This window comes from Sander lucioperca, chromosome 15 (genome assembly GCF_008315115.2).
Source record: "Sander lucioperca isolate FBNREF2018 chromosome 15, SLUC_FBN_1.2, whole genome shotgun sequence".
NCBI lineage: Eukaryota > Metazoa > Chordata > Actinopteri > Perciformes > Percidae > Sander > Sander lucioperca.
Window position 1 is genome coordinate 21,235,139 of NC_050187.1, and position 19,040 is coordinate 21,254,178.

The 19,040-nt window shown below is 40.8% G+C and overlaps 1 protein-coding gene across 7 annotated transcripts in view; it reads left to right on the forward strand.

The window, feature by feature from the left end:
- The first annotated feature begins 2,992 nt into the window (after window positions 1-2,992).
- Window positions 2,993-19,040, forward strand: part of dlg5a (discs, large homolog 5a (Drosophila)) — a 36,038-nt gene continuing 19,990 nt past the window's right edge. For 6 of the 7 annotated variants that reach the window (XR_004895158.1, XR_004895159.1, XM_031306466.2 and 3 more), the window contains exons 1-5: window positions 3,442-3,745; window positions 14,329-14,397; window positions 16,286-16,460; window positions 17,061-17,204; window positions 17,976-18,159. Coding sequence is in view for 5 of the 7 variants with exons in the window: in XM_031306466.2 (XP_031162326.2) it covers window positions 3,442-3,745; window positions 14,329-14,397; window positions 16,286-16,460; window positions 17,061-17,204; window positions 17,976-18,159 (876 nt within the window). In the remaining 2 variants the exon portion in view is untranslated. Of the gene's footprint in view, window positions 3,746-14,328; window positions 14,398-16,285; window positions 16,461-17,060; window positions 17,205-17,975; window positions 18,160-19,040 lie in introns of all 7 variants that reach the window. The other variant, XM_035991988.1, reaches the window with a different exon arrangement.

The following is a 19,040-nucleotide window of genomic DNA, read 5'->3' on the forward strand; positions in this document are numbered from 1 at the left end:
TAAAAAATACAACATACCAGCCTTATTTAAATACAGATAAAATGCAATGACTATCATATCTCCTCACTGATTTACAAGCAAATTCATCCCTATGTGTAATACAAACGGCTTTAATCAGATGGCATGTTAACCAATTATATCTTTCAAATCTGTCAAGACCTTCTCATGACTGCTCTAATACTGTTAGCACTTGGTAATACACTCAGTTTGCCAGCAGAGGGTAGAGAAGTCTTAATATAACCACAACAGCTACACTAAAAGTGTTTCACTAGGCAGAGCTCTTTACATATGCTCAGCTGTGAAGAATAGGGATCATTATATGATGGAATTAAATCAATAACCATGGTCACAATTTAGTTTAAATTCCGCAGGTAACAAACAAGTGTCTTCATTCTCCAACGCTGAATATGGTTAAAGTCTGGTGACTCTTAAACGCATACAGCATTTTTCTCAATCAATACACATACATCATTTCTCTTACCTTGAGTGGTGTGTGTGTGTGGCTGCACATGGAGCTCTCCATGGCTTATTAGGTCCTGTTGGTTTCACTTAAAATGCTGGTGACTGTAGAGACGTTGCTCTGCTGGCTACAGTAGTGTTTGTGAGTTAAATGGACATGCGATCAATAACTCTATGAAGTGAGGAGGGGGAGAGCCTGTGGAATTGATTGCATCCATAAAGCTGCCTTGGCCACGTTAAACAAGTCTAGCTTGTCTACAGTGCTGCCAGAGGAACCCCTGGGTAACAGCCATGCAGGAGTCATTTTGATCACATGTTACAATTGACCAGAAATGGCAAAAAAAAAAGAGGCTTTAGATAGATGTTAAGATAACAATAACTACAATTGTAATGAAGATAAGATGCAATTAGATTTGTGTTGAGAAGATAATTTAGCCAGTAAATGCAAGTTTTATAATTTTATAATGTTTCAGCATGTCTCTGCCAACATTGTAGTTTTGATATCATTATGATCAGAAACCTCCCATCTGTTGCAGGCATGCAGCTGAAGGCTGTGTAATTTACTGTTAATTAAAAACCATGAATTGCTTAATTTAATGTCTATTATAGCTGATCTAATAATTTGGGAATCCTCTCATGGTGCCTTGAGGTCTCAGTATTGTGGGGAAATAATGGCTTTACATAAAAAAATTGTCTTAAAAATGTGTTGACACCAACAAACTTATTCTCTTCTAAAATGTTGTCACTGCCTCCTTTTAGAGTTGCTACTGTTCATTTTACACACCATCATTCTCGCAGAATGGAGATCAAATAGATACAACACTGTTGAGAATGAATTATGTATAAGTAATCGTTTTGCCACCCTTAGCACAGTCGGCTCTCCATTAGCTAGGTCTCTAGTCAGACAAGTAGAATGTAAAAAATGTTTTTGTTAGAGACAATTTCACTAGAATAAATGATGGATATGCTTGCTGACAGTCTCTTCAATAAAAGATAAAGCTATTATCTGCCCTGATCTGGGCTGTCTGATAAACAAATCTGTTTAATACTATTTTAGTAAATTACCAGACAACTAGAATCACTATCCCTGTTGTCTGAAGTCCAAATAAACTCATTCCTACCCCTGAGGAAAAAAAAAAGCATCAGGCTGTCTTCTCTATTCAAATGCGTGTCCTCAGAAGTAGGGTAAAGACACAAACGTCCAATCTGTGTCAGCAGTGGGGACGTGCTTCCCTTTGATATGAATGAATTGTAATTCATTTTTCATCTAAAAGGATAGCACATGGTTGCACAAGCTATGGAGCCAGCTTGGCGGAGAAGGAGAGAGAGAGGGGGAGAGAGTTGTAGATGTCACAATGAGATTCAGTGCATGCATGAATAAGGTCATGGTTTGAGAGGTATGCCTGCAGACGCTTGTCTCTGTGCCAACAATCTTTATTCAGCTGCAGACTGGAAGCGGAGTGCATCCTTCACCATCATGTTGTATTTCACAAATCCTACTCAAATACACATTTCAATTGTCACCCTCACATATTGCTATTATATATATGTTGACTTATGGCTCACTGCCCTCTTCTATCTAATCCAACACACAGATACAGTACACTGAAATTTGAATCGATACAGCTTTGGATATAGAAACATGCAGCATAAGGCTGTGGCTACATCAACAGTTTTATGCAAGGACTGAATAAAAGCCTTATATTTTTATCACTGCATCATTACCATTTTTCCTAAATAATAAAAACAAGGGGTCTGCTGATTTTACGTGTCTGTGTTAAATCAAAAGATTATGATGAAAGGATTACTTGGTTCATCAACTATTTAATGTTTTCATGATGTACATCTATGCACTGTGGTGATAGTGAGTTGCATCACACTGATGGAATTTACACAAAGATAACAACAGATAACCAGTGGGAAAGAGGTATTCAGATCTATAATAACATAGTAAAAGTAGCAATGCTGCAATAAATAAATACCCCATTACAAGTAAAAGTACTGCATTTAGAAAAGAAAGAAAAAATAAATATAGTATGTTGTGTGTAAGCATACTGTTGTAATTTGTAGCCTATTATTTCATACACTGCTAATCTGTTTTATCATATTTTCTTAGCTCATCATGTTTTGTATGTACAATCTAAATCTGTTAAGTTTAGGTAAGCTATCTGTAAAATAAATATAGTAAAGTAAAACGTATAATATTAGTATTAGCCTACAAAATGAAAATGCTCAAGTGAAGTAGGCTACAAGTATCTCAAATTTGAAGTCTACTAGCCTACTTTCATTTTATAAATATAAATGGTTGCTTTAGGATGAGTTCATTGTTTACCCACCTTTACCACTACGTCGATATTTTTTAAAATATCTCCAGATTTTCATGCAAATTCTCTCCATTCTCATTTTTTCCGCTTGGGATTTTCGACGTACTACCGGGGGGATGTGTACGCCCATTGATGAAATAGGTGTGTTTTTGTAAAACCCCGCCCCATTTTGCCTTACATGGTCATTGAACGGCATGTTGATTGACAGCGGGCAGCAGCTGCTGAGTTGCTCAGACATGGCGGAGGATACACTGTAACTGAGGATCATCCGCGGAGTTACGTGAGTTTTCCCAGCAGTTGATTCGTCAAAGGGCGCCTTAAATGATACAAAAGAAGAGGAAAATGTGTTCGGCTAAAGCGTACTCTGAGAGGAAGCAAAAAACGACCTGAACAGCCACACACGAGTAAGATGGAAAAATGTATCGCTGTTTAGTGCAGTCAACAGCCTTGGGCAACAAATATGGCTTCTTGTGCCTGTTACAATATGCTATAAAAATTGATCTCCCCTGCAACCTAATGCCGTGGTGGCGCCGGCTAACTTCTGCAAGCCGCGATAAGTTAAGTTCAGTAGTCGCTCGGTACTTTTGATCGGTAAGGATATTACATACACTTGGCCGTCTGGGTTAGCTGGGAAGCTACGGAACTACAGCGGATAGCCATGGAGCCAAAGCACAAAGAGTTGCTAGACCAGTGCCACCAGAACTTATTGGAGTCCATAACCGATGCGGACCGACTGATTGAGCTGCTGATAGTTTCTGGTACCTTGAGCCAGCTCGATAGGTTTGAACTGGACCAGAACTGTTCATCCAGCGCCGAGAAAGTAGACCACCTTTTGAAGATGCTGATGAACAAGGAGAGCGACCATTTCCTCGACCTGTGTGTGGCCCTGGAGAAGGCATACCCTGACCTGTATACTGCCCTGTTCAGCAACAACGGCGGAGGACCTGTGGACCACTCCACCGGTAAGAGCTGAAACACGAACTACTCATAAACAGGCTTTCACGTGAATGTAAAAACGAGTGGACCAGCCACAGCACAGCCCTTGCTGAGTACAATCTGGGTGGTCTGGCGCCAGACGACCGTGTGTGGATAGCTGCACAACAGCAAGGCTTGGAGCTTGATTTATTATTAACCAAAATCTGTATAAAATGGTAATAAAGGTTCATGTGAAGGCTGCAAGGGCAAGCAACAGTGTTCCTTAACATCACGGTTACACATTTATAATCAGAACTCACTCACTGTGCAACACTATGCTCTGTTAAATGTGCAAAACATAATGCACTGGTTTGTATCTTTAAATATTCACTGTGGCCTGCAGATCCAATGCACAGCTTGTGGTTAATTCAGCTAAGGGCTGTTCTGTCATTATTCTCAGCCATGCTGCCCTAAAGGCTCCTCCCCAGTCACTGCAATACACAGAATACACATCCATTGTGTAAGGCTGGTTTGGCCAGGTATGGTAAATGTAGTCTGTGATAATTGTGCATTGTTAAGAGAAAAAAAACCAAGCTCAATTCACAAATATCTAACACTTACTCCAATTTGTTATCAGTGGCATGATATGGTTATGGTACATTAGGTAGCCTGACTTATCTCCATGACAACGGTTGTACCACTGACATGTTGGTCCATATCGACCTGTGCATGGGTGTGTGTGCGTGCAGCCTGCCCATGCATGCATGCATGCATACAAACCTAAAGCATGGTTTAGATCGGTCTACCTTCCCATTTAGAGAGAAACCCACGTTGGTATTCCTAACAATATATTTAACCAATTTTTTCTCCCATGGTGCATTATTGTACCAAATTTTAATTACAGTGTATTCATTGTAGTCATGTGATTCCACTTCAGCGGTTTTGGTTGTTGTTGTTGCACAGAGACAAAAGGCAACCAAGTGTAAAAGCCTTGTCTAGTTTTGCCTGTTTTGCTTTGTGTGAATGACTGAAGCCAGTGGCTTACTCACAACCAGTGTCATGCCCTGAGGGCCTGAATGCAGGATGAGCCTTGAGATCCAAAAGTTGGGAGGAGATGCAGAGTATGCATTCTCCTTGGCATATTCCACACACAAAACAACCATGCGGGCTATCTTGCAGATCATTTTTAAAAAGCATAAGCTTTATTTCAAACAGATATGTCCTCTTAAAAACATAATGTGATCTATAGTTTACAGCTGCCAACGTGTGGCATGTCTCTGTCTGCTACTATGAAGCCAACCTTAGCAGGTAATGCTGAGTTGGTGTCTTGCTGCTCTGCTGAGTGTATTGCTAATGCTTCCTTAAGCTTTATTACTTTCTTGTATTGAGTGTTTCTGCTGCTGCAGAACAACACTCTGAAATACACTTGACAGTTGTTGTGAGCAGCTGCAAACTTGTTCCCTCTGTTAGCCCCTTGACTTTTGCTGGACATGGCAATGTGGATTTAGACTTTTCCTCACACACCTTTTTTATAGAGTGTAGCACCAGAATCGACCTGCCCTGTACTAGGAGAGAGTGAGTACCAGTAGTGAGTCTGGCTAGTCAGCCTGTGGTTATTCAACAGAGGATTAGGCCCTCTGCTCTGCTCTCTGTGGTGTAAAACTCTCTGCGAGACAGCCTTTATCATCCCTCCACAGTCCTCTGTATTAGCCGGCACGCTCTTGGCTCCTTCTGTTTTTACTGAAGTGTTGTGTGTTTTTTTTTAATGTGCTTTTTATTATCTTCAGTGTAGTGATTCAGCTGATGCGATTACCGCATTTTAACCACACTTGTGAGAGACCGATGACAAGCCACTCACAGAGTACCTCCAGGCAAAGAGGCTGGTAGATACAGCTGAGAGGGGTGAACTCTTCAGAGCCCCAGCGTGTCTGTGATCAACAACGCAGGGTGCGTGAAGAGAGGGAAAATGAGCATGTGTGATAAGTCTTGCTGATAGCAACCTGCGCTCAACTCCTCCTCTTCTCAAGCTATCTGCCTGCTCTTGTTCTCAGATGCGCCTCCTTTGCCAGCTGAGCCTCTAAACACGCACACTTTATGAAATCCTTCAAATTTCAAAGAAACCTCACCCCAAAGGAAAAGTATACAGATGCTCAATTGTTGAAATATCAGGCTCTGTAAATTATTAGTGTTTGGCTGGCAAACTCCAACACATTTGCTGTAGAGAACATACTAACAAAGCATTCATTATTTAGCCTGTTTTGTGCAATGGTGTGCGTCAAGTTCTCTAACTCTGACTTTGACAGAATTTTGAGTATGACTGACGTTATGTTCTCAAACTGTATTGAATTCATTTCATAAATCTAAGCAGCTGCAATCAAGCCATTTTCATGACTTGGATTGTGTGCTCACCCCCTTGCGCTACATGGACAATATTCTACCTAAAGGAATAGAGTAGTAGAAGAGATGAACCTGCACATCCCCCCCGCTCTTTTCAGATTCAAGGGCCTGTTACAGTGATTTAAAGTCACTCCGAGAGGAGGGCCACACAATTCCCCCTGACAGGATGCAACGTCATCGTCTTCTTCTGCTGTCTGTTTGGCTTTATTTTCTAATGTTCTCGGTTTCTTGTTCCTGTGCTTTGTCTTTTTCTCTGACTCACCGTCCATCCTTTGTAAAATTCTCTCTCTTTTGTTTGAAACATAATATTTCTTCCCCCCCCCCCATTGAGTGGTTTCGTTTCTCCACACACTTAAACAGAAGGACACGCCAGAGAGACAGAGGAGGGTGATAGAAAGAGGGAGCAAGAGAGAGGGAGACAACAGGCCTTTTGTTGAGAAGTTGAGCAGGCCCAAAGTGCCCAGTCAGCAGCTTGGTGTGTGTGTGTGTGTGTGTGTGTGTGTGTGTGTGTGTGTGTGTGTGTGTGTGTGTGTGTGTGTGTGTGTGTGTGTGTGTGTGTGTGTGTGTGTGTGTGTGTGTGTGTGTGTGTGTGTGTGTGTGTGTGTGTGTCAACCAGTTTCTGACCCACTCCATAAACCACTGTGGACAGACAGAATGAGTTATGACCCTGACGCTCTTGTCCCGACCGCTGCTCTTAAATATCTCCCATGGGCTGGACCTGGCTTCACTCTCTCTCTCTCTCTCTCTCTGTGTGTCAGTCCGTCACCCAGTGACGCACACTGTCACTCACCATCGCCTCACTGTCTTTCCCCTCACCACTCTTTGTACCTCTAGTCTGACTTTATTCACTTCTCGCTGTGTAGAGGAAGCCATCAATTCATGCTGTTAACCGATGTTTCTGCTTCGGTGTGATTGATGACTAGATCACATATTATACGAATTGTCGCTGTGAGTTTTATTACACTGCAGTGTCTCAGTTGAAAATGGGCCAGGCTATCTCGTTATTAAAGTAAAAAATAAAGCCAGGGGTGCCTGGGTTGCTCACCTGGGTGAGTTTCCCCCCCTATGTACAAAGCTGGATATCGAAGCGGTCGATCAACAGTCAAATTAGTCATATACGAAAAATGCTAAATATTCACCAGATTCAGCTTCTTAAATGTGACAAATTTCTGATTTTCTCTGCTGTTTAAATTGTAAATTGAACATACTTGGGTGTAAGACTGTCGGTCAGACAAAACAAGCAATTTGAAACAATTCAAAAAAGAACCTAGGTAATGAAATCATCAGTTGAGTTGTAATTAGCAGTGCTAATGGTATAGGGTTTGTTCTCAGTAATGTTGCTCAATAAATCCATCTAATCAAGGCCTGAGATAATAAGAGGTGACCTCTACTTTCACTGGGTCATTATTGTTGTTCTCTTAACACAGTAGAGCTGGGCAATATATAGATATTATGTCGATATCGTGATATGAGACTAGATATTGTCTTAGATTTTGGATATCGTAATATGGCATAAGTGTTGTCTTTTCCTGGTTTTAAAGGCTGCATTACAGTAAAGTGATGTCATTTTCTGAACCTACCAGACTGTTGTAACTGTTCTATTATTTGCCTTTACCCACTTAGTCATTATATCCACATTACTGATGATTATTTATCAAAAATCTCATTGTGTAAATATTTTGTGAAAGCACCAATAGTCAACACTACAATATCGTTGCGGTATCGATATCGAGGTATTTGGTCAAAAATATTGTGATATTTGATTTTCTCCATATCGCCCAGCCCTATAACACAGCATCTTTTAAGTGTAAAGTTTGTATATATTTTTTTCGCTTTAGCATTAATATCTCATGGCCGGTTTATCTACACTCTGAATATGCAAACCACAGCCAGGAGGCTGTACTGTGGAGCAGGACTTCATTACCATTTTACATGTGTTCCTCCACTTTCTCATTACCCCACAAACTAGAGGAAATGCCAGCATCTACATGTTTACCAGTGCTATGAAGTCATGGAAATAAATATTTTTTCCTGGTCTTAGCCCCCCACTCCTCACACACACACACACACACACACACACACACACACACACACACACACACACACACACACACACACACACACACACACCTCTACCAACCCTTTTTGTTGTTTCTGCTGTATTCTGCTTTGTTCTGCTGTCTTTTCTGTCTATCCCTCTCTACCACTCTCTGCTTTCCTTGTCTCTCTATCTGTTTAATTCTCTACCTCTTTATCTGTCCTGTCTGCAGTCAATTGTCCTCCAAATATCTGGCACCAGGTCAAATTTGACTTGTAATCACCAGATGATAGTGATGCCGACGATTGTTGCACTTTAGTACCTCCACTTTTTTTTTTTTTTTTTTTTTAATAGATAAGAAAAAAGAACGAGATGTCACATGACAAAGGTCAAAGAGAAGATTCAGGTTAACTATTTTGGGGTTAGACGATATGACAAATAAGCCAAGATGGCTTGTGTTATGACCAGAATGCCCCGAATAACAATTGGTGCATATATTTTTGATATTGAGATGGGAGACAAATCTCAAATGTGACAGTCTAGAATTTTTGATGATTGGTTGTCTGCTAGATTGTTTTGGAGCGTCTGGGTGAGTCACTTGTCACACAGAAATGTAAGGAAAATATCAATGCCAAGAGGTCGTTTTCTAATGCTTCAATAAAAAAACTTGCATGGAAAAGCTACAATCATTCAGATGTATCACCAAGCTTTAACATGTGCTTTACACAGTGGGCTAAATGGGACTACAGCGCAACATATTTTTTGTTGCCCATAATGGTTGTATATAATAGAAAAGGCCTATCTGTCATACCTGTGACAGTGTTAGCTCTGAGAAATGGGTATGTGCACTTCTACACTAAGATTCCCTTCTCTGATGACCTTTAAAAAAACATTATAGTTCAGTTTAATGACTGAATTATCTCAACACACTATGAAAACGCTGTCTGAATCAAGATGGCCTCCTCTGTGATTAAACATGAACGGAATGTCCAAATTCCAGCAGTGGGTTTATTCCACATAGGCGTTTTTTGGCACTGTTTTGGCTCATATTTGTACTAGCAACAGTACATAGCAGAGCATCTGGAGGACATGTTGCAGACATCTTTCACCTTTTTGTTTTTTAATCCAACCCTTGACACAGACAAGCTGTTTAAAAACAAAATCATGTCTCATTTATGCTGAGGTAGTGCTCTTTGCAGAGAGAAACCCCGTTATGGTGTGCTGATAATAGGCCAGGCTGGATTGCACTCTGGGGCTTTTTTGGACTTTGGTGCTGCTCAGCAGTTCTGACAGGTCTGCTGGGCTGAAGACTTAGGATCTGTTCAGGTCTTCTTCTACCCATCTCCTTGTTTTCTCACCTCATGCCCCAGAGTGTTTACACAGATTCAAAATGGCCAATGCTGCATCTGAATCTTTCATTTCAACCAACCGTATAACAGATCTTACTTTGAGTCATGCCACAGGGCAAAATTGGACCTTTTGAGTGTAAAACGTGCGTGGGTTTGACCATAGGCCTCGATGAACATGAAGCTGTGAGTCAGGCGAGGTGCGTGCGGTGGAGTAATCCTGCCTCATGGAGTCATCACGTTAAATGTCTTCATGTTTATGCTTGGTGTAGACTCAGATGATCAATCCTTCACTCTGGCAGCAAGGCTTTGCTGGCGCATGGCCCGGAATCTTGGCCTGTGGTGTCATTGCCTCCCCAGAAGTTTGGCCCACTTCATGGCTTACTGGAAGTGCCAGATTACAGGGCTGGAATTGGTGTTGGTCAGTGATGTTTCTTCGCAGATTTGCAGATGCAGTAACCACAATTCAAACTTTACACAGATTTTGTGACAAGGGTCAGTCACTACCACTACCATTACTACTACTACTAGTAGATGTGTTGAAATTAATCAAATAATCGATGCATCGAATCGTGGACATGGACGATGCTTCATCGATAATCGGCCGGGCCATAATCGATTATTTCTGTTTACAATTTAATGTATGCCTAACAACATTTCCGTTTTAGATATTCTGTTATGTTTTGCACATTCAGGAAGTGCCATGTGCTCAGTGCTGTAGTTTTATATATCCAATGTATTTAGCATTAGAGCACTGCAGAATGTTTTGTTTTTGAAGCTTGAAAAACTATGAATTAAATATCCTATATGGCTTTAATAGAAAAATGTATTTGACGCATCGTGATGCATCGAGATATCGAATCGATTCGCTGACATGATAATCGTAATCGAATTGGGAGATCAGTGAAGAGTCACACCTCTAACTACTACTGCTACTACTGCACTAATTTATTTCACAGCTATAGTTATTTTTCAGATGATAATTTTACATACAAAATATATGATTAGTTTAATAAAGTATTGTTATAGATTAAACTACCTGACAGCATATAAAGCAGTTAAAATCAGCTCCACCCATCAGCTACAACATTAAAGTACTGCTTTCATGTTAATGCATTAATAATAATCTAAAAATCAATCCATCTCTTCTCCGGGATCTGTGAACAACTTGAGTTTAGGTATTGAGACAGAGTAGTGGGAAACTATAGCCTCCATACTGTGAGCAGAACCACAGCCAGGATTTAGAGGTCTTGGATGCCAGGGTAAAAGAGATACTTCCTGCTCTCTGGCTTAATGCTGACACACCCCTCAGCCTCACTTAAGTACACTGTAAAATGAGTTTTCAACTGTAGTATTAGTGTTGCTATTATTTGGGCTTCTGTAGTTTAATGGCAGTGAAGCTGAGGACAAAAGGAGAAAGACCACAAAGGCTATTTAGGCTCTGTTTGCCTCTTGGTCTGTGACTTTTTTTTTTTTTTTTTTAATCACTGCTGCTCAATGACAGTAAGAAGAGCTGGCAGCGGCTAATAAAGAATAGCTTATTATTATTATTATTATTATTAATATTATTATTATTATTGTTGTTATTATTGGAATGCTAATACTGTTCTTTTAACAAGTAGCCCCGAACAGACACCTGGGCTGTTTCAACATGTTGCGATAAAAGGAGTTTGAAGCAGCAGCAGAGTCCAATCGCGATGGTGTTTTATGTTTTGGGAGACATTCTCATTGTCAGATAAGAGAGTTTTCTGGAATTGATGAATAATTTAGTCTCCCCCGACGGTGGAAGCCAGACTTTGCATTTTTCTTTGAGAAGGCTCTCCTCCACCAGCTTTCCCTAACTCTCATGCTCTTCCTTTTCACCATGCTGCAAAATTTAGCCTACTATTCCTCTCATCCAGTTTCACCATGGCAACGTGTGTCATCTTGCTTTATGTGCCGGAGAACATAATCTGGTTGTCTGAAGCAACTGTTTGGTTGCTGAGCACGTTGCTTGATTGGGTAGGAAAGCAGAGGGGAAAGCGTGGAGAAAAGAAGCGTGGGGGAAGTGGAACCCCTTAGGTAGGGCGAGTACTCCCCTGACCTATTTAGATCACAGCGACAGGCCTTTGTTACTGTTGCCTCAGGTCCTCCGCTGAAATATCTCTCACCTTTTTTAGAGTGCATCTCTCCTAATGGAAGTCAGTATCAGATGCTCACTCCACATAACTACACATATGGCTCCTGATGAAATTTGTCAGGATGTATCCATCTGTTAAAATTTAACGTGAATGTTGGGTACGATTTCTCTGATCTGTCCTGTCTGAATGTTTTTTGGTAGAGACAAGCGGATTCTCCCACTGTAGATCATCAGATCTGTGCTACCCTAATGGATGCCTGCTTTATTGATGCAGTGAACCTGTTTACAAATGATCAGCCTCACTGACTGTGGCTGGTGCTAACTGCTATCAATGATTAAGAGCCTGTTGGAAAAGGCGAATGCCCCTGACCCATCGACAGCCAGATATCTGACATGCAAATCCATAATGCATTCATTGGTACGCTTGTGGTGTTAACTAATCAGCCCATGACACTGATCTAAATGTGGGAATTTTGGTGCACATATAGTATTTGTCCTCGCAGCCAAATCAGATTGTGAGATACTGAGGATTGTCCCAGAATTGCCCCGTTCGTGGGAGTTATCGCTGTCTGTTGATTGTCCTCAGTGGCAGAGAGATTACTGGGATTTTAATTCATCTGAGTGTTTTGGATTCCAACTCACAAAATATAATGTTGAAGAAGCTACATTTTACAGCTTTTTCTGGCAAAGAGCTTTACTGACTCTGTACAGAATTTAAAAAAAGACTTAATCCTTCAGCTGAGGTGGCATAATACCTCTCAGCGGCTCACGCCTTTTACTATGAGACCTCGTTAGTCAGATACTGGGTTCAGTTGTTGCCTTTCAAAGCAGCCATGGAAATGAGCATGAGCCTTTTGCATAGCCGTGTTGATTGCAGAGGACTAATGCTGTGCAGCCCCAGAGTGCATCTCATGTCTGATGGAACAATATGAAATCAAAGCTGTGTGCTCCGAGCCCTTCGCAGAGCAAAAGTGTTGAGCATCAGGGAATGTCAGAACAGATTAAAAGCCTTTCCGCCCTGCTCCTCTTTCTCTTTTTCTCCCTCTTTGTCTCTGAAACTCCCTCCCTCCTTATCTCTTTTGCGACTTAGTTAGGCTATCTGCTTTCATCTGTCCTCCTCTGCTCCATGCCTTCCCCTGGCTTCCCCTATTGCCCCCCCCCTCTCCTCTCCTCTGTCTGCAGGGCCTAAGATGGAGTGGTTCAGTCGCACAGAGCTCATAGTTAATTAGGCTTGGCCTTGTCACACATTGAGGGCTGGAGCCAGAGTTGTAGCTAAACCCAGTGGGGAGGCAAGGACAGAGATGGAGATCTAGAACAGTTGGCGTCAATCTACGGCCTGCTGCTGACAAAGCCAGCTACCATTCCCCTGCTCTCTTAAACCCTGTACAGAGGAAGACTTTATCCATGTGTTTGGTGTGCATTTATCACATGAGATCAGTATTACCTGTGACTCACGGTGCTGTTTCTATGCAGGTTTAAAATTGTCATTATTTATCAGTGTAGATCAGTGGAGTTGAAATAATTGGTAAATTAATTAGTGCTGCATAGAAAGAAAATTAATGAGCACCCATTTTGATAATGGATTATTTTTTAGTAATATTTCAAGTGGAAAATGCAAATCATTCTCTGGTTCTAACTTCTCCAATGTTAGGATTTGCTGTTTTTAATATGTTAATTAAAAATCTTTTTGGGGATTTCGGGCCAGACAAAACAAGACATTTGTAGACGTTTGAACGGCTGTTGGTTTCAACAAGTAAATAATCACTGACGAATCAATACATGAAAATAATTGTTAGTTACAGTCCTACATTTTTTATTATTATTATTATTATTTTTTTTTTTTTTACATTAGATTAAAAGAAATCGGGTAGGGTTAGCCATTTGCAGTTCTCTACAGTGATTTGTTGTGTTTACTCACTAAAAGAGACTCTGGCCGCATCAGCAGCTCATTTGTGTATTTCTTTTCAATGTTTATTACTGGAAACATTTTTTAAACTGTGCTGGTTTCAAGAGGACCTTATTCACTGTACATTGTGGTGATCGGCGTCTTATTTCAGCAGCTAACACACCAAGTTTACATGTGTGGGGATGTAAAACCCATCTACTGCTCATAGAGAATATGGGTAGAAATTGAGCTTTTAGTGTACAATACAATCAACGTGTAATATGTGTCTTTAGAAAATAAAATTCTGTGTTGTCAACCATGTGTATGTTGCCCTTTGGAGCCGGGACTCTGCAGTATAATGGGGATCTGCATAGCCTCTCCTATGGATTGTGGTAGCCCGTGTGAAATATCCCCCAGCTTAACAGTGTGTACAGCTATTCAGATAGAGAACCATTTTCTCTCTGTCTCTCCCTCTCTATGTGCTTGACATAAAAAGAGAAAATCCCATTTCAGCCGTGACATTCTGCCTGTGTAGCAGAAACATACAGGGACTATACATCAAAGCAAGGCAGAGTGCGCAGTGAGGGAAAGGAGGTTTAATGACGACGGTGGTCTGGAGTGATAATTTAGAGCCACTAAGAAGGAGTGCTGAAGTTATTATTCCAAGTATAAACCCTGCACCGAATCTATCATACGACTGTGTAGGGAATATGAAGCTGACGGTGTAATATTCATTTCTTTCCACATTGTACTGGCAATTAATTCAGGCTGGTGTGTAAATTGTTTAATCTATTTACCAGTGCTTCATATCTAAATGTAGATTTTGGCCTTTTGTCTCTTGGCAGGTTCCACATACAGCGTTCTCTCCACTATGCCATCTGACTCAGAAAGCAGCAGCTCCCTCAGTAGTGTTGGTATGTATAACAAGCCAAGATACCTGACATGCAAACACATAACAGTGCAAAAGAAAAATCTGCATGGCTAGGGTTGGGCATCGAGAACCGATTCCTACTTGGAATCCTTTCAAAAATTACGATTCCAGTGAAATCGTTTCTTTATTGGAATCGTTTGAAACGCGCAAGTTTTGGTTTCCGTAGCGGCCAGGCGCTTGTTGTGTTGCAGCCTTGGAGCACAGTAAGCAACGCTCTAGTGTGGCTTTATTTTATGTTGAAAAAGCTGTAAAACTGCAACCCACCATTGAATCAAAATAAAACTTTCCTCTTATTTGTGAAATAAGCATGTGACCCGTTTCAACTCCACCCCTCAAAGAACCGGAATCAAGAATCGATAAGAACCGGAATCGAAAGAAAGAATCACAATTGGAATCAGAATCATTAAAATCCTAACGATGCCCAATCCTAGGCATGGCTGTGTTATGACTTGTGGGATCCTATTCACGATCATATTAGCGTACTTCTGCTGACTTACAAAGTTCAGATATTTTCCTTTAAATCCCATATTGGGGGAAAAGACACTCACCCAATTTCTTCCTCTTTCCTTAAGGATACCATGCTTGCCTTTCCCTAGTTTTGACAAAGGTCCATAATGACTCAGCGGTGTTACATAAACCTCCAAAAGGGCCAAATGTTGATTTCCTGCCGGGGGTGCTCTTTTTAAATGAAGAAAACAACCCTGAAAATGACTCCTTATTAATGTTTTGTCAGAATATGTCTATTTGACAAAGTGTTAAGTAGGGCTGCACAACAATTTTTTTTAATTTTTTTTTTATCGTCATCTCAATATCAGCTGGCGCAATATATACATCGCAAAAGGCTGCGACATATCGCGAAAGACACTGAGATTTTTTTTGTTAGTTGAAAGAAAATATCAGTAGAAAATGGCACTTTAAAATGCACTTTAAAATGTCATTCTTTTTTTAGTGGTGCGTTTTTATATCAATTCAATGTTCAATTTGTTCAATAAAAAATGATTTCATTTGTTTTTAAATTCAACAAGAAATGTGTTAAATAGTGTACTCAGTTCTGCTGCTTTCAGTAATACTGAAAGCAGCAGAACGGAGCACACTGTTTTTTTTACCTTAAGTAATATCATTATCACGATATTCAATGACGTTACCGATATGGCATATTTTCCTCATATCGTGCAGCCCTAGTGTCAAGGACACACAATGAAAGAGAATGCCCTTTTTATTTTTATTTTATTTTGTTAAAATCAATCAGGTGAATAATATCGAGTCATTACATGTAGAATGGAACAGATCTTGTTGATACATGAGGCCAGGGAAAGGAAAAGTAAGTCTCCTTGAAAACAACCACTCTACATGTATTTATAAAGTATTTCAGTGTGGTGTTATTATTCCTGTACAAAGACTTCAGATGCCCTGGGGTTCCAAACAAGAGTGCTTAAATGTAATCCAAGGATACATGGATACCTTCGTTTTAATCACTCAGAAAGTACCAGAGATACAGTAAATCACTAAATCCAACCTTCTATTTTTTATGTCAGTGATTACATATTGAGTAGTCTTGTAAATCCCCCAAAAAATTTGTGTGCAGATTTACAGCAAATTGTCATGGAAAACCCCTAGCAGATTATATAACAGGCAGTTGCTGCCCTGAGCGTTGGACAGGACTGAACTCTTTTGCTTCCTAATGCTAAAGTTGGTTGCAAGGGTACTCTTTGTACCTTAACACGTTATCTGTGTCCCTTTTGGATGTCTCTAATGGCATCTGGGCTAATGTACATATACATATTATGCACCTCCTGAATGATAATATACATTGCCAGAGAAACTTTTCCAGTGTGTTTTGATTACCTCTGATAATGTGCTCACTGTTGCAGGTTCGCCCGTTAACGGTGAAGCATCCTCCCCACCCCCCACCATTAACGACAACCGGCCATCCGGTGACAACCTGGACACCATCTTGTTCCAGCTCCGCCAGGTGACCAGGGAGAGGGATGAGCTCCGCAAGCGTCTGGCGTTGGCATCGCCCGGGACCACCTTCGATGACTGCAGGTGCAAATCTGGGCCTGCCTTCCAAGTTATTGTTGTTACTGTTTTTTTTATGCTTCTGGTAACACTTTTATTTGGCTGATGTCTATGAATCTGTCTACTATAATTATAGATCAATTTTTGTTGCTTAAATGAAATGCATCAGATCCAACTATTGACTCTGACCTAAGATTCATTGCTGTCAGAGCTGCAAAGTTCATGACTGGTAATGTTTACTCTCTATAGATTGTTAGACACTGTGATGTCAGTGTCCTTACTTCTGGCTGCCTTGTTTTCATCTATTAATTCTCTGCTGTCTAGAATACTGTTGACTCTTAACGTGCAGAGAGAGGGCACTTGACAGTGGCTGCTTCTTTAATGTGCTCTAATTACCAGATGGTTCTTGTGCAACATATGATATGAAGGCTGCTTTGCTTACATCAGTGCATACTTTTTTTTTAATGTTATGTCATTTAGTCGAACATTACATTCCTATCTAATGAATTGTCATGCAAGGGGAAGGCCCACTCTTTCTTTTACATCCTCCAATCTGAGCTGTATTCGGCCGCATTATAGTACAAGGCTGCTGGATAGTGTTGATTCCTTGCTGCTTTTCCCCTTAAGGCCAAATTCCAAACCCAGTCATGATTATGAGCGTCTCAAAAGTCAGTGCATGAGGGCCATGGCAGATCTGCAGTCTCTCCAGAACCAGCACACCAAAACACTCAAGAGGTGCGAGGAGGCTGTAAAAGAGGCTGACTTCTACCAGTGAGTATTTCTACTGCTAAGTGTCATGGTATCTTTTTCCCTTTCTCTTTGCTAATGAAGGACTCTTAGACCTTCAGTTTTAAATAGTTGCCTGTATTATGTCTAAATGCAATGAATGCACCCAGTTTGCTTAGATTTTCATACGAAAGCAGAGATGAATGTATGCCAGGACTTATTATTGAAGTGCACATGTCATAAGCGTAGGATGAACATTCTGCTACCTGCTGCTTTTCAGCGTAGAACTAATTACATTTTATCGCTTTGTTTTACTGGAATTGTAGCGAATATTGGCATGGTGTTGCAATTAACCTAATTGAAAGAACATCCCTTGGAGCTACAGCTGGCTTTCACATTGACAGGGAATTGGCACTCCAAAAAAACAAGCATGGTTTTAAAAGCTTTGAAATGGAGGCATTTACGTGATTGAATTATTCAGCCTAACAACTCATAAGCTGAGGCAAAATTTCTGGAGCACAGAGACTGATCATACAGGGTATTAGCTGTTTTAGCTAATTATTATATTTCCTAACTTCTAAAAAGGTAAACTTCCGGATAGTGTACCCCTCTTGAAAACTGTCCATGAATTAAATTACCTTTTGTAGTTTTACACGTTGCATATCACTTGCAGAATTCTCCTGCTAGGTTTTAAGCTTCTGTTTACTTATTAACATCAAAGCTTGCTTTCTGTTACGTATATATTTGCATGTACAATGTATCTCCCTGTATATACATGTTTACTCTTCCTGCGCGTCTGTGTGTTTCCTCTTCCAGCATGCTGCACAGCCGCATCTTAGGCGAACAGACCCAACTGAAGGAGGAGATGGAGACACTCAGGAGGGACGACACTCAACTTGTCCGAGAGCACAACCACCTAAAACAGAGCTGCGAGGAGCTCAAACGACTGCACAGTCAAGACCAGAAAGAGTTAGCAGACCTCCGGCTGCAGCAACAGCAGGTACATTACGCACACACAGCGCACACACACACACACACACACACACACACACACACACACACACACACACACACACACACACACACACACACACACACACAGCACAGACACGTGTGTGGGTGTGATCTGTATCTGCCCAGATGTTTTAAGGGCAGGAGTTGCCTTTGGAGGTTTACTGATGTGGCACAGATGCTAGAGCCATTATACAAAATTAAATTTTTCACAAAAAATGTGTTCCATTTGCTACAGCATCACATATTTGTATTAGTGCTGAGGTTTTCACCGCTTTATATTTGGAAGTCATACATTTTGGAGCATCAAACCATATTTCCTTACTTGTTCGTAGTTCTAAACAGCGCAAGGTTGCTGTGACCCTTTCTGGACTACTATGCAGTACTGTCTCACACAGCACCCATGGGAACACTGCAGTTGTTAACAGCACAGGGCAACCAAGCAGAGGGAAATGCATACAGTGCACTTCTGAAAAGGGCAAGTGCAGGAGAAAAGGGCTTTGGCTTTGGCTTGGGCAAAGGGCACGCTGACCCAACCCATGTAGCTACAAGATCAGTGTATACGCAGTGTATGCTGTGTGGGCGAGGTCAATACAGTCCTCGGGTCTCAGCAACTCTGTCAGGATTTAGGAGGACTATATCAGCAAGACCTGCAGTAATGAGACATACAGCCTCACAGAGAATTAGTAATCCATTCTGAAGGACAGACTCACTACACATAAAACAGTTAATTGCAGGCTAGCCATTTGGTTTTACTTGCATGCATTAATTCAGTTTTTAAAAATGAACTTACACTTTTAAAAAAAGCCCTTGTTTAAGCTGGCACAGGATTTGCTGTAAAAATAGAATCCTGCCTACACATTGATGCCA